Source organism: Sciurus vulgaris (genome assembly GCF_902686455.1).
Source record: "Sciurus vulgaris genome assembly, chromosome: 2".
NCBI lineage: Eukaryota > Metazoa > Chordata > Mammalia > Rodentia > Sciuridae > Sciurus > Sciurus vulgaris.
In genome coordinates, this window is record NC_136462.1 from 48,182,400 (window position 1) to 48,194,917 (window position 12,518).

At 37.5% G+C, this 12,518-nt stretch overlaps 1 protein-coding gene across 2 annotated transcripts in view; it reads right to left on the reverse strand.

Moving 5' to 3' along the window:
• Positions 1–12,102, reverse strand: part of CDKN3 (cyclin dependent kinase inhibitor 3) — a 15,179-nt gene extending 3,077 nt beyond the window's left edge. Inside the window, exons 1-7 of one of the 2 annotated variants that reach the window (XM_079121486.1) lie at positions 12,032–12,101; positions 9,745–9,827; positions 7,931–7,986; positions 7,369–7,413; positions 4,975–5,197; positions 2,087–2,118; positions 1,571–1,674 (exon numbers count right to left, since the gene is read on the reverse strand). In XM_079121486.1, coding sequence (XP_078977612.1) covers positions 1,571–1,674; positions 2,087–2,118; positions 4,975–5,197; positions 7,369–7,413; positions 7,931–7,986; positions 9,745–9,827; positions 12,032–12,040 — 552 coding nt within the window. In that variant the 5' untranslated portion in view covers positions 12,041–12,101. Of the gene's footprint in view, positions 1–1,570; positions 1,675–2,086; positions 2,119–4,974; positions 5,198–7,368; positions 7,414–7,930; positions 7,987–9,744; positions 9,828–12,031 lie in introns of both variants that reach the window. The other variant, XM_079121487.1, reaches the window with a different exon arrangement.
• Positions 12,103–12,518: the final 416 nt, after the last annotated feature.

Below are 12,518 nucleotides of genomic sequence, written 5' to 3' on the forward strand. Positions count from 1 at the left end.
AAGCAATAAATAAGGGCATTATATTTGCTAATGCTTTTTCTCTATGAAATAAGGATCGAACCCAGGGCTTCACACATGCCAGGCAAGTGCTCTATCACTGAGACACAACTCCAGCCCCTTGGAGAATTTTTTTTTTTTTTTTTTTTTTTTTTTGCGGTACTGGGGATTGAACTCAGGGCCTTGTGCTTGCAAGGCAAGCACTCTATCAGCTGAGCTATCTCCCCATCCCGGAGAATATTTTTAAAACCAAAATTACTAATCTGAACAGGTAAGCAAAATAAAAGCCTTTTAAAATTTATTTGAAGTTTAAGTAGCTTCCCAAAGAATATGTTCACTCTGTCAATCATTTCATATTGTTCCTTTTATATGTGCACTACGGGGGACTGAGGGGTGCACTACCACTGAGCTACATCCCCAGCCCTTTCTATTTTTTATTTTGAGGCAGGGTCTCACTAAGTTGCCTTGGCTGGGTTGAACTTTCTTCAGTCTTCCAAGTCACTGTCATCATTCTGAGACACTGAAACCATGCACTGCCACCTTACATTGCCACAGAGATGGTTAAAGAATGCCCAGGTGATGAATCGACAGTCCATACTAACGTGGGCTTCATTTTTTTCCAATATTAAATATGGAAAACGGGCATATTCATTCATAGATCAGACTATGTATTTTGTTTCAAAGAGACTTGAACTTCCTGAATTTGAAACATTTGATTTTTAACATAAGGGGAATTCTCTTCAGAATATTCTGTGAAGCAAACCTTGTATGAATTGTTTTGTGAATGACCTTATTTAATCCTTGAGAATCAGGTTGCTTGGTGAATTTCTCAGTAATTAGTGATTCACCATGTATGATACTGGATTAAACCAAGCCCAGCCCTGGCAAAGACTTTCAAGCCCAGGGAGCTGCGTTAATGGCCAGGATTCTTTAGCACCCACTTCTTTGATGATCTAGTCCTACAGCTGAGACAGGATGCTTGGAAAAAGAAGGCAAATTAGCATTATAGTTCTACAAATAAAGTGAAATCTGTAGAATCTTTTTGGTATCATGTTTAATATATAACACACTTATTTAGCATTGCTACTGCAAGTGTTTTGAAGTGTTAAGGGTAAGGTAAGCATGGAAGAGGTCACTTCAGATATCCACAGTTAAAGATAATTAATACTGCTTTACATTTTTAATACTATAAATCTTTGTTCAATATTTTGATATAGTAGGATCTTTAGCTCTTGAGCAAAAATCTACACAAGAATATACCAAATTTATAGTAACCATCTCATTCCAAGTGAGATGATCCATTCCTAGAACTGAATGGGGAACAAAACTACAATAGTAGATCCTGAAAGAGTAAAGTTGAAAGTTTAAAATTTTCATTATTTTGTTTAAAATACTGAGCTTTTGTAGATATCTGGGTTACATTTAAATATTGTTATTAAAAAATAACAAACAGGTGTATTTGACCAATAGCACGCTTTGGATTTTCATCCAGTGTCCTTTGGTTATTTGTTATACTGTCCTTGTAACAGGCCACCCCTAACTGCAGTCAAACAGGAAGAGTCAAGTGCCTCACCTTTATGGTCTGTATTGCCCCAGATCCCCTTACATCTCTCAGGCTGTCTATGGCTTGCTGAGGTGACACTGTGTCAGACAGGTATAGAAGGAGACAAGCGGCTACTAAAAGAACATGCCAGGAAAATGATATATTATTAAAAAACTAGAGATAGGGTAAAACATTTGATATTTAACTAGATTTATGTTGGTATAGAAGACTCAAAGTATACAATTCAGTGAATTTTAGTCTATTCACATGTGGCAACCATCATTACAGTCAATTTTGGGATATTTTTGTCACTTTAGAAAAAAGCTGTGTGACGTTTTGCTATCACATTTCCTATTATCCCATTAATCTCTACTTTAAGCAACCAGTAATCTGTTTCTATAGGTATGCTTATTCTGAACATGTCACATAAATGGTATACAATATGTAGTCTTTTGTGACTGACTTCTTTTGCTTATAATGTGTTCAAACAGAAGTCTACTTCCTACTTGGAGGTTTAAAAAGTTATTATGAAAATGTGTTTCTTACCAAGACAAGATCTCCCAAGTCCTCCATAACAGCTGAAAAGGAAATAGTTTTGAAGTTTATACATTGTCATTGCATCCAAAGTTACAACTAAAAGCTTGCTTTTCCTGCCTACTATCTAAAACTCTAACACCTAGCACAGCACTCTGCACAGAGATTAATATTGTTTAATCAAAAGCTGATTGCTTATTTATTTGTGGAGAGGTATGCAGAACACTTCCAAGGGTCAAGGTAGATGGGGTCCTTAATATTGACTTCTTTAAACCCCAAGATCTACATCTGAGCAATGGAGCATGTTATTAGATTGGTAGAAATTGATCTATTTTTACAAACTGCCTCTTCGGTTATTCTCTTGTAGACAAAACCTGAGTAGTTACAGGACAAACGCTATATCTGTACAAAAACCATTTATCTAGTGTCCCTATAAAAGGAAAACACCACATGAAGACACAGACACGCAAGGAGAATCCTGTGGTGACAGAAGTAGAGACCAGAGTGATTCATTTACTACCCAAGGAGCACCCAGGATTGATAGCCACCATCAGAAGCTGGGAAGAGGCAAGGAAGACGTCTCCACCCAGTTTTAAAGAGCATGGCTCTGTTGACACCTTGCTTTTGGACTTCTAGTTTCCAGAACTCTGAGAGAATCAATTTCTGTACAAGCCACCCAGTCTTTGGTACTTTGTTACAACCCAAGGAAACAATGTAAAACAATAGCAACTGTGTTCACTGATTCCATAAAGGACTGAAAATGTCCAGGCAGAACAAGTCAGAGAGCACTAGCAGAGAACAGACCCCAGGGAAAAAAAAAGCATACCTTCTTTCTGAGGGATAAACTCTACAGCTCTACATCTGTCTAGTAATATGGGCATTTAAAATAGCAGAATGATAGAACATTATTTTTGCCCAAACAAACTTATTATAAGACCTTTGAAAGTTCTAGAACAAGGCAAAATTCCAGTCATCAGATGTGTTTTTTTATGGGAGCCTGAAACATTCAACAGATGCAAGCTCACCCAGATGCCTCTCCATCTCATTTATAGTCTGTTCAAATGTCAGGGCATTTAGTTTGACAAAACCTGCTAGGGTAAAAATTGTTAAGCTTCAATAAACCAAGTCTCTCTGGTTGGTCTTCAGAAACTTCAGTAGAAGCTACTTTCAGAAAAAAAATTTTTTTTTTTCTGTGTGTGGTAGTGCACACCTGTAATTCCAATTCCAGTGCTCAAGAGGCTAAGGCAGGAGGATTGCAAGTTCAAAGCCAGCCTCAGCAACTTAGTGAGACCCTGTTTCAAATAATAAAAGGGGTTGGGGATGTGGTTCAGTGATTAAGTGCCCCTTGGGTTATATTCCCAGTACCAAAAAAAAAAAAAAAAAAAAAAAAAAAAAAAGTCTCAGAATTGGATTTTTAAAAAATGGATCTAAAAATTGGAGAACACTTTTCATTGGCTATATTTAATTACTATTTTGCCTATAGTTACCAGAAAATTAAGCAGAAATAACTGAATCTATTTTGAAAATTTACTTTTATAATTAGAACTAGATGAAAGACTATGCTTAAGAAAGTTTGGAAACCATAGAATGTAGAATAGCCTCTAGTTCTTATTACCCATTCTGCCAGCTTTAATTCTGTTTATATCAAATTTAGTTTGGCCACAAGCAGGTGTTTTGTCACCAAAGACCCTATATTAGTAGGCTTGCCTTTGGAACTGGTACTGCTGGCATGAGGTTTAAGAGAGTTGGCTGGATTTGTCCTTTCACAGGGCCCTGAGACTACACAGCTGTTTGGTAGAGTTTGTATACCTTGAACTCAAAGCAATGACTTGAGGCACCTTAGAGTTTTTGAGGTAATCACACTCTTTAATACCCTACTTTGTTCAGTAAGCATGAGGTGGCTTATTAGGTTACAGAAATGTACAGCAAACACAGTTAAGGACTAGCGTTAGCTCTCCTTTGCTCTGTTGCACTTCTGGAAGGTCATCTATGGTATAAACCATCCACAGTACCATTTCTAATGCTACAACCTGCTGTCCATTGCCACTCTCTTCTACCCTTATCCAAGCAACGTTTTTTTTTTTTTTTTGGAACTGGGAATTGAACCCAGGGAGTTCTTATCCACTGAGCCACATCCCCAGTCCTTTGCTTTTTTTTTTCTTTTTCTTTTGTATTTTATTTAGGGACAGGGTCTTGCTGAGTTGCTTAGGTCTCACTAAGTTGCTGAGGTTGGCTTTGAATTTGTCAGAGCTGCTGGAATTACAGGTGTGCACCACTATGCCCAGCCTCTCCCCATTTTTAACTCATTTCTCTCCCTTTCCTTAACCCATTTTATTTTGTTTTAAACATTTGTAACAGCAGCTTGTGTTTTTTATAGTCACTGACAGAGTCCCATTTCATTCCGGTAACAAATTCATATCATCAAACAATTTTCAAGTCATATTCTTTAAGATTGTTCATTGATTAAAGGGATGACTTATTTGCTGTAAATTTTGGGAAAAATTGACTTTTTTTGCTTATTGAAAATAACTAAGCAACTGATTGCCTAAATGACAAGTAAATGGTATGTGATAATACCCCATGTTTATGTGGTAGTGGTGGTGGTGGTGGTACCCAAATTCCAACTTAAGATCTAAGACAAAAATTAAGGGGGTAAAAGGCCTGTAATCTTATTCTAAAAATTTCCAATTCTACTTATTTATTGTTCTTACTCTTGAAAAGTAAGAACAATAAATATCTGAGTGCTTACTTTGTACCAGGCATTGTGTTAGCACTTTCCATGCATTTTATCCTTTGAATCCTTACAACAAAAATATAAGGTTGGCAATAACTGAACAGTTTGAGAAATCATTTTGACTGGGACATTTCTTATGTAGTGTATGCAGAAAAGGAGAACATACTGTATTAAGGTTTTTCGGTTATTTTTGAGACAGATTGCAAGCTCCTCCATTATGTCACAGCAGCTGGCTATGTCAGGAGTCCCTCCATCTGGGATTGGATGGTGATGAGTGATAATTCCATACTGCTGGTAGAGGTCCAAGAGGTTTGGGACTCTATATTTTGACAGTTCCCCTCTGGTGCAGAAAACAAATATGTCTTGTATACCATAGCTCTTTAGTTCTTCTGCCAAGAGACCAAGATACACAGACACATACACATAAAACATTACAAATTTAAATATAGTCAAGAGGGAGAATATGGAGTTAAGTTTCTTAAGCCAAACTAGTAACAAGTGATAACTTATAAATTTGAAATGCCTGAATCATTAAACTTGAGTGATTTTTAAGTCAAAATGCTTTGTACTAAATTCCAAGATGAATCATTTGTATCGTGTATTGCTTTTCTTGTTAAAAAAAAAAAGTTTATAACACTGCTTTAACATAAATCTGAAAATATATAATACTTATAAACTCCTGAGAAGGAATGGTAGCACATTTTTTTCCTTCCCACATCAACTGTGTTTGCTAATCACTCCGCTGTTTATTTTACGGCAAACATTGTATATAAAATCTCCAACCAGAGTTGTTGTATTTTTCCCTCATATCTGTTCTACATCATACCACTCAATATTTAATTTTATGGACCAGGTCTCTAGAAAATAAAGCATTAACTGTACATGATTTAATTATTTTCACTTTAAGAACCAAGAAATATTACTATAGGAATTCTACCCACTGAAACTTCCTTAGGGCAATTCACTCCAGAACATTTGATTCAGAATAAATAATCCTGGCTAATTTAAGCCTGCCCCACCCCCAAATCTAAGAACATTTAGCCACTGAGGTATGAAGTGCCTTTTCTTATGACCCTCTAGATGTGCAGTTGAAAGGCAGTAGTCCAAACTGAGATGTACTGTAAAAGACACACCTAATTTCAATGACTAAGCACATAAAAATTACTATCTCATTAAATATTTGCTTTAGACTTAAAAGTTGATGAAATGATAATATTTAGGATTTATGAGCTTAAATAAAAGATATTGTTAAAATTATTTTTACTTTTTTAAATGTAAATTTACAGATATGGCTTCCATTATATTTGTATTGGACAGTGCTGTTCCTGATTAAACTATTATATTTTTGTATTGGTAAGCAAGGATTCAACCTGTGATTAACATACCTAAGCATTTAGGTATGTTGTACATGTTGAATAATTACTATATGTATATTTCAGACTTTCCTAGAAAGGACTCTGAGGAGATGCCATGGTAACTTCTGCAAGGAGATTCTATGCCTTTTGTTATGTGTGTGTGGTGCTGAGAGTTGAGAGTTGAACCCAGGGCGTATATCCCAGTTCATTTAAAAAAAAAAAAAATTGAAAAAAACCTGAAAACCCCCTTTACAAAACCTACTAAATTAATAAGGCATTCCAAAATGTGCAAGTTTGGTCTTGAACCAATGATTTAAATTATATATTTTTTTATAACTTAAATGTTCTCTAAATAGAAATTTCCTATTACAGTGGGTTTATCTAAAGCAGAAAATCATTATAAATAATTGCAAGGGTCATCTCATTTATTAGCCTCATTAAGTCTTTTTGGGAGGTAAGGAATAAATTAAATGAAGTACATGAGCAAACTGATATTCTAGAACAACCAGAAAAAGACTTTAAGGTTTAAAAAAGCTACATTGGTCGGAATCAATCAATACATATATTCTTATTTTCTGTAGTATAAAGAAGTTGGTGGGACTAGTAGGTTTGAGATATTCCAGGTCAATCAGAATAAAATATTTTGAAAAAATTCACATTTGTAAGTATTACACTATAAGAAAATTATAAATGGGGGTAGATTATCAAAATTCTTATTAGACTTGAAATTGCAATGTTATGAATGTCCTTGGGCACAGAAGACCAGTTCCCACTCTGATTCCCAACCTAGATGTTGGCTCTAAATTTCCTATCAAGGATGGATGATTTCACTGCTGCCTCTGGGTTCCCAGCTTGGCCTTGCTTCCTACCACAGTTAAGTCTGCAAGGAAGAGAATGGTCAAAGATCTAGACAGTACAAAATGTCAGTTTCCTATTTATATAATTTCTCCCTTTAACTTATACATACTAACCTCAAATACAGTTTATATGTATAATATACAGCAGTTGACGAAAAGCAAAGTTGAGATAAATGATGAGTTCTCTGGGTCTTTCATAAATACATCTTCAAATATTAGAGTAAGCTTATTTTTGAAACTTAAAGTATCAAATATTTATTGAGAAGAGACTACAGTTTGTTCCTTTTGACAAAGAGACTTTCAGTTTTTTTTTAAACTATTAGTATGGTGGTCTCATATTACACCTACCTGTATCTTTTTGAATATTTCTTCTAACATCTTTAAATTTACAACCTATAAGTAGTAATAATGCAAGTAAAATAAAGTCAGTTTTTGGCAATATATAACAAACACATTTAAACACATATATAGCTACTTCAGAAAATCATTCCATGAGATCATTTATTTTCAATTCCATTTTGAATGTGAATTTTAATTTCTTAGATTCTTAGGAACATAATTACAAGAATTTATAGATTCTAGCTAAAGAAACTCCTAAGCCAGCACTCTTATTCTGTGTGTTTCTGTAATGAGTAGCTAGCTGTAGTCCTCAGCCTCATTTGTACCCCAGGGATTAAGTTCTATTACGATAGGTAAATCAGAAATGCAGAGCTCTGAAGGCAGCTCTGAAGGATTGAAGAGTAGATCTATGTACCTTTATCTGTAACCAACCATGAAGGTTTCCAAAGTGAGTTACCTACTGCAGATCTCTGAGGTTCTTTCCTTGCTCAGTAGTACACAGAATAATGTGTTAGCTATCAAAAAGTTCTCCTAAATATATTAATAGGAAAACAACTGTAGTATTACCTACCTGGCAGAGCACATAAACCAAGAAACTGAGAACAATTCACTTGTGACAGAGGTAGCCTGAAAAGAAAAATTTAACAAGTTTAATTCAGCTTTTAAAAAAGTTATAAATGGGTAAGGTGCTGTGGTTCATGCCTGTAATCTCTGCTACTTGGAGTCTGAGGCGAGGAGGATTGCAAGATTGAGGCTAGCCTGGGGAACTTACAAAAACCCTCTCTCAAAATAAAATGTAAAAAGGGCTGGGGATGTAGCTCTGTGGTACAGCACTTGCCTGGCATGCACAAGGTCCTTGGTTCAATCCCCAGGACCCACACTCCACTTCCCATAAGTTATAAATGGAAACTTAATCAACATGAATGCTTGCCACCACATAAGGGTGTTCTAAAGTTTTACAGAAGTCACAAAGTAAAAATTCATAGTTAATATCCATAGGTGGGTCACAAAAAGGCTTAGAAAGACTTAAAGGTTTAAAATGATAAGTTTTAAAACTTATCATTTGCTTTCTTACAATTTAAGTCTTAAAATGGTATGTTAGTTTAAATTTACCATAAAGATAATAATACTCAAGTTGCCAATAGGTAGTATACAGTGTACTCAAGTTATCCTGTGGGATGTTACATGAGATATTTTGTATTGCAGGTTAAGTGTCCCTTATCTAAAATGTCTGGTACCAGATGTATTTCAGATTTTGGAGTTTTTGATTGTGTTAGTTAGATTTATTGGTTGAGCATCCCTAATCTGAATATCTGACATCTGAAATATTCCAAACTCCAAAACCTTTTGAGTGTCATGTTGGCATTTTAGAGCATTTCAGATTTCAGATTAGGGATGCTTGATCTTTTGTAACTTTTAGGTAAATGAACTGAAATGTGAGCATCTGACAATGCCATCTTTAGCATTCATTTTACATTACTATTTTAAGATTTTTGGGGGGAACTACTACTTTAACATATAATTTCATATAATGACAACCACAGGCTACCCATTCCTGCTGTAATGGATTTTGATTAAAATGAAATAATATCTATTCCCAGTCTGTAGTACTTAGGGACAGAGGCTCATCTTGTCTGCAAGTCAGGAGATGAATTTAGAGGAAAACAGGGGCATCATATAAATGCCATATGACATTAAAAATTAGATGAGTTTTTGAGTTTAAAAAGGGCTGAAAGGGGGAAATGAAAGGTACTCTTGATGACAGGACAAAAGATCTTTAGAGAAAACACCATTGAGTATTCCTTTCCTACTGTAGAGATGGTTCTTTCCTGAGGAGAGATTATTACATTCACAGGGATAAGAGAAAGCATTTTTTGGTTGTAGAGAATCTGGAAAATCATAAATCACTTGGAAATTGATTTTTTTAATAGAAATTCTTTTTGGTTATTATATCTATCTGGATTTTGTCTTAAAAAGTTTACTGACAGATGCATTACTATGACAAATGGTTTAAACATTATCTAGGATTTGACTTAATAATAAATGAGTATCTCATCCTATATTTGGTATACTATTCTTTTGTCTTAAAAGAATAAGTAGATTTTGGTGGGAGATCATTTAAAAATCCTACCTCTACTCCTTACCCATCCTTACTTACTTGTGTCTATTAAGGTTTTCTCAATGTATAAATAAGGAGAACAAAAGGGCCTTGTTCTATATTATAGACAGTAAATAAATCACAGCGTCCAAAGATGCCTCGAAGATTAGAATTACGTAATTAGGAGATAATCGCTTTATGTTTTCAATATGTGAACTATATTCTATAAAGACCATAATGCAATATAAAATATTTTAGTTCATCATTGATTAGGAATGCTAACATACCATGATATCTGAATTGGAGTCTGTTCATCTTCAATAGGCTCTTCATCTGAGGAGTCAAACTCACTTGCTTGTATTGAAATAGGCTTCAAAAGGAATATTATGTTAGATAATTATAAAAAAAATTATGTATAGCTTTATCATAACTGACCCTGGCCTAAACACCTACTGAATTCATATTTTCAACTTATTCTGCCACCAATCTGAACTATCAGGTCAGCAATATCCATGATAAATGATTACTATTTACCATCCTATTAATAATCACAGTACTGCATATTGGAAAGATAGTTGTACACAAGCTACTTCAGTTTATCCTTTGTCTTTCTCAAATATGAAGTGATTTGTTTACTCATTCACAAACATTTCTTGGACACCTGCACTGGCCAAAGCTCTGGAGATGGGAAGATCCATAGGTAAATAGCTTGCCTTCAGTGTAGTTGTAGGGACAGATGTGTGTATATAGATTACAGGAGGAGAAGGATTTTATTTTGAGACAGGATCTCACTAAGTTGTTTAGGGCCTTGTTAAATTGCTGAGGCTGGTTTTCAGTTTGCATTCCTGCTTCGCCCTCCTGAGTGGCTGGGATTACAGGTAAGCAACACCATGCCCTAGCGGGAGAACGATTTTAGGGCTAAAATGGAAGAAGAAACATCATGCCATAAAACAGAGAATGGAGTGACTGACAACTTAGGAAGCTAGAGAAGTCTTCACAGAGATGGTTACTCTGAGGTTTGAAGGAAAACAGGAGGTTTCTAGGCAGACATGGAAGTTTAGGTAATTAAGGCAAAAAGAGAAAGGTTGTGTATTCAGGAACTGTGATGTTGAAGTAGAAATGAAACAGAAAAGATGAAACTAGTGATGTAGTTTCTCAAAAAAATGACTCCTATAGAGGGGGCAGCGTGGGGTGGTGGATCAGAGAGTACAGATGAACTAACCTGCCCCCAACTTTATGAATCACCAGACTAGAATTGTTGAGATGGCCCCAGGGTGCTGAGCTAAGCAGTTGAAACTCAATCCTGAAGGTAGCATTTTTACATGCAAGACTTTGATACTTTGTAGGAATTTTAAAGGACCAATTTTAAAAATGCCCTTTTCCTACTTCCTAGTTGGAACCAGCTGAGAAATAAGACATTGCATGGAGATCAAAATGTTAGTTTTTATTGTCAAATGGAAGATGAAGCTTAAAGCTATGAGTGACTGAACTTGCCACTTTTCCACCCCAGAATTAGACTAATCCTCTCAGTTACAGGCACAGATGGACACCCAGGGCTCCTGTGTGACAAGAGAGTAGGCCAGAAAGAGGCAGGAACTTAGATCTGGAGAGAGAAGTGAAGAAAAGTTTAAGCTACTGGTGTTCAGTTCCTCCCGAACTCGAGGGTCAGATAACTTACTCTTCCCTTCTGGGGACAAATGGAAAGAGTGGTCAGGAGTTAAGGACAGCTGATGTCTCTCCACATGGAAACAGGGATTAGCAAGTGTAAACACCCAATGCTCTGTCTAGTTCTAAAGTTATATTCTATAATCTTGTTTGTTACTGTAAGATCACATGACAGAGTGAATGAAGATCTGAGTTGCTTTGGATCTAACTGTAGTATAATCAGCTGAACCTCAAAGAAGGCCCTCAAAGGGTGCCAACCTGGAGGGTAGGTAAGTTTTGTGGGGCTCCAGCTCCTTGCCAAAGTCTGTTTTTCCTTTACTTTAAAGCAATTTTGGTTAATCAAAGCTCCTTTTTTTCTAAAGCGGCTGGACATTTCTGCTTTCCCGGTCCCAGTGATTCTGAATCTTGGGAAAGGAACACAATGACAAGGTGTTCCTGGGGGATGGCGGCAGTTGTGATGTCGCCCACAAGCCGGGGCATGACATTCGCATTCATGATTTTTCCTTGGGAGTTTATGGCAGCCCCTAGACACCCTTCGGGTGGGAGATCACACTTATTGATACGAAGAAACACGACTCATTTTCCTCCGTAAAACCGTACTTGGCCTTCTTTTGCAAGGCTTTCGAGAGATTTATGAGAAACCCGCAGGTGACAGCCCACAACAGGCACACAGTGAGTGTCGGACCGGCTTCCTCGTCCGCCTCCGACCCTGCTCGGCGAGGACCAGCTCCTTCGCAGCGGTCACTCTGGCCGGTGCGGGGAAGCGACACCTCCCGACGCACAAGACGGTTACTGCGCGAGTCGTGCCGCGACCAAGCCCGGGCTGTACTCCCGGTCTCGGAACTGGCCTAAGGGACTGCTCCGGTCCCTGCAGCTTCGCTCCTCCAAGTCCCATCCTACCCGACTCACCGGCTTCATCTCTGGCCGCCTCACGCCTTGACCAGTGTCGCCTCCCTCCGGCAGCACCCGCGTCTCAGTCGCTGCCCCGCGCGGACCCCGCCTCTCCCTTCAACTCATTGGTATGTCCTCTGGGAGGTGGGGCGCGGCGTCTTCTAGGAACCAATCAAATCCTGGCCCTGTTTTTTACTCCGCCTTCGGGTGCCCGGGCTCAGCCTTTAACCGCTCATTGGTTCTCAGAAGGGCTTTGAAAGACGCGCGGGAGGAGGGCCCTGCGGAACGTTGATTGGCTAGGGGGCGCCCTCCTCCCGCCAGTTGGGAGCGTGGAGAGGGCAGGGGGCGGGGAAAGGGGCGGGGCGAGTCTCCCGGTAGCTCCCGCGTTTTTGAGTCAATGGAAAGCTGTGTTTTCTAATGGCAAGAGGTACGAGTAGTTCAGGGTAGGGAGATTTTGCTTTTTTAAAGTATGAATGTATGTAAGTATTTATAAGTTAGGGTGAGG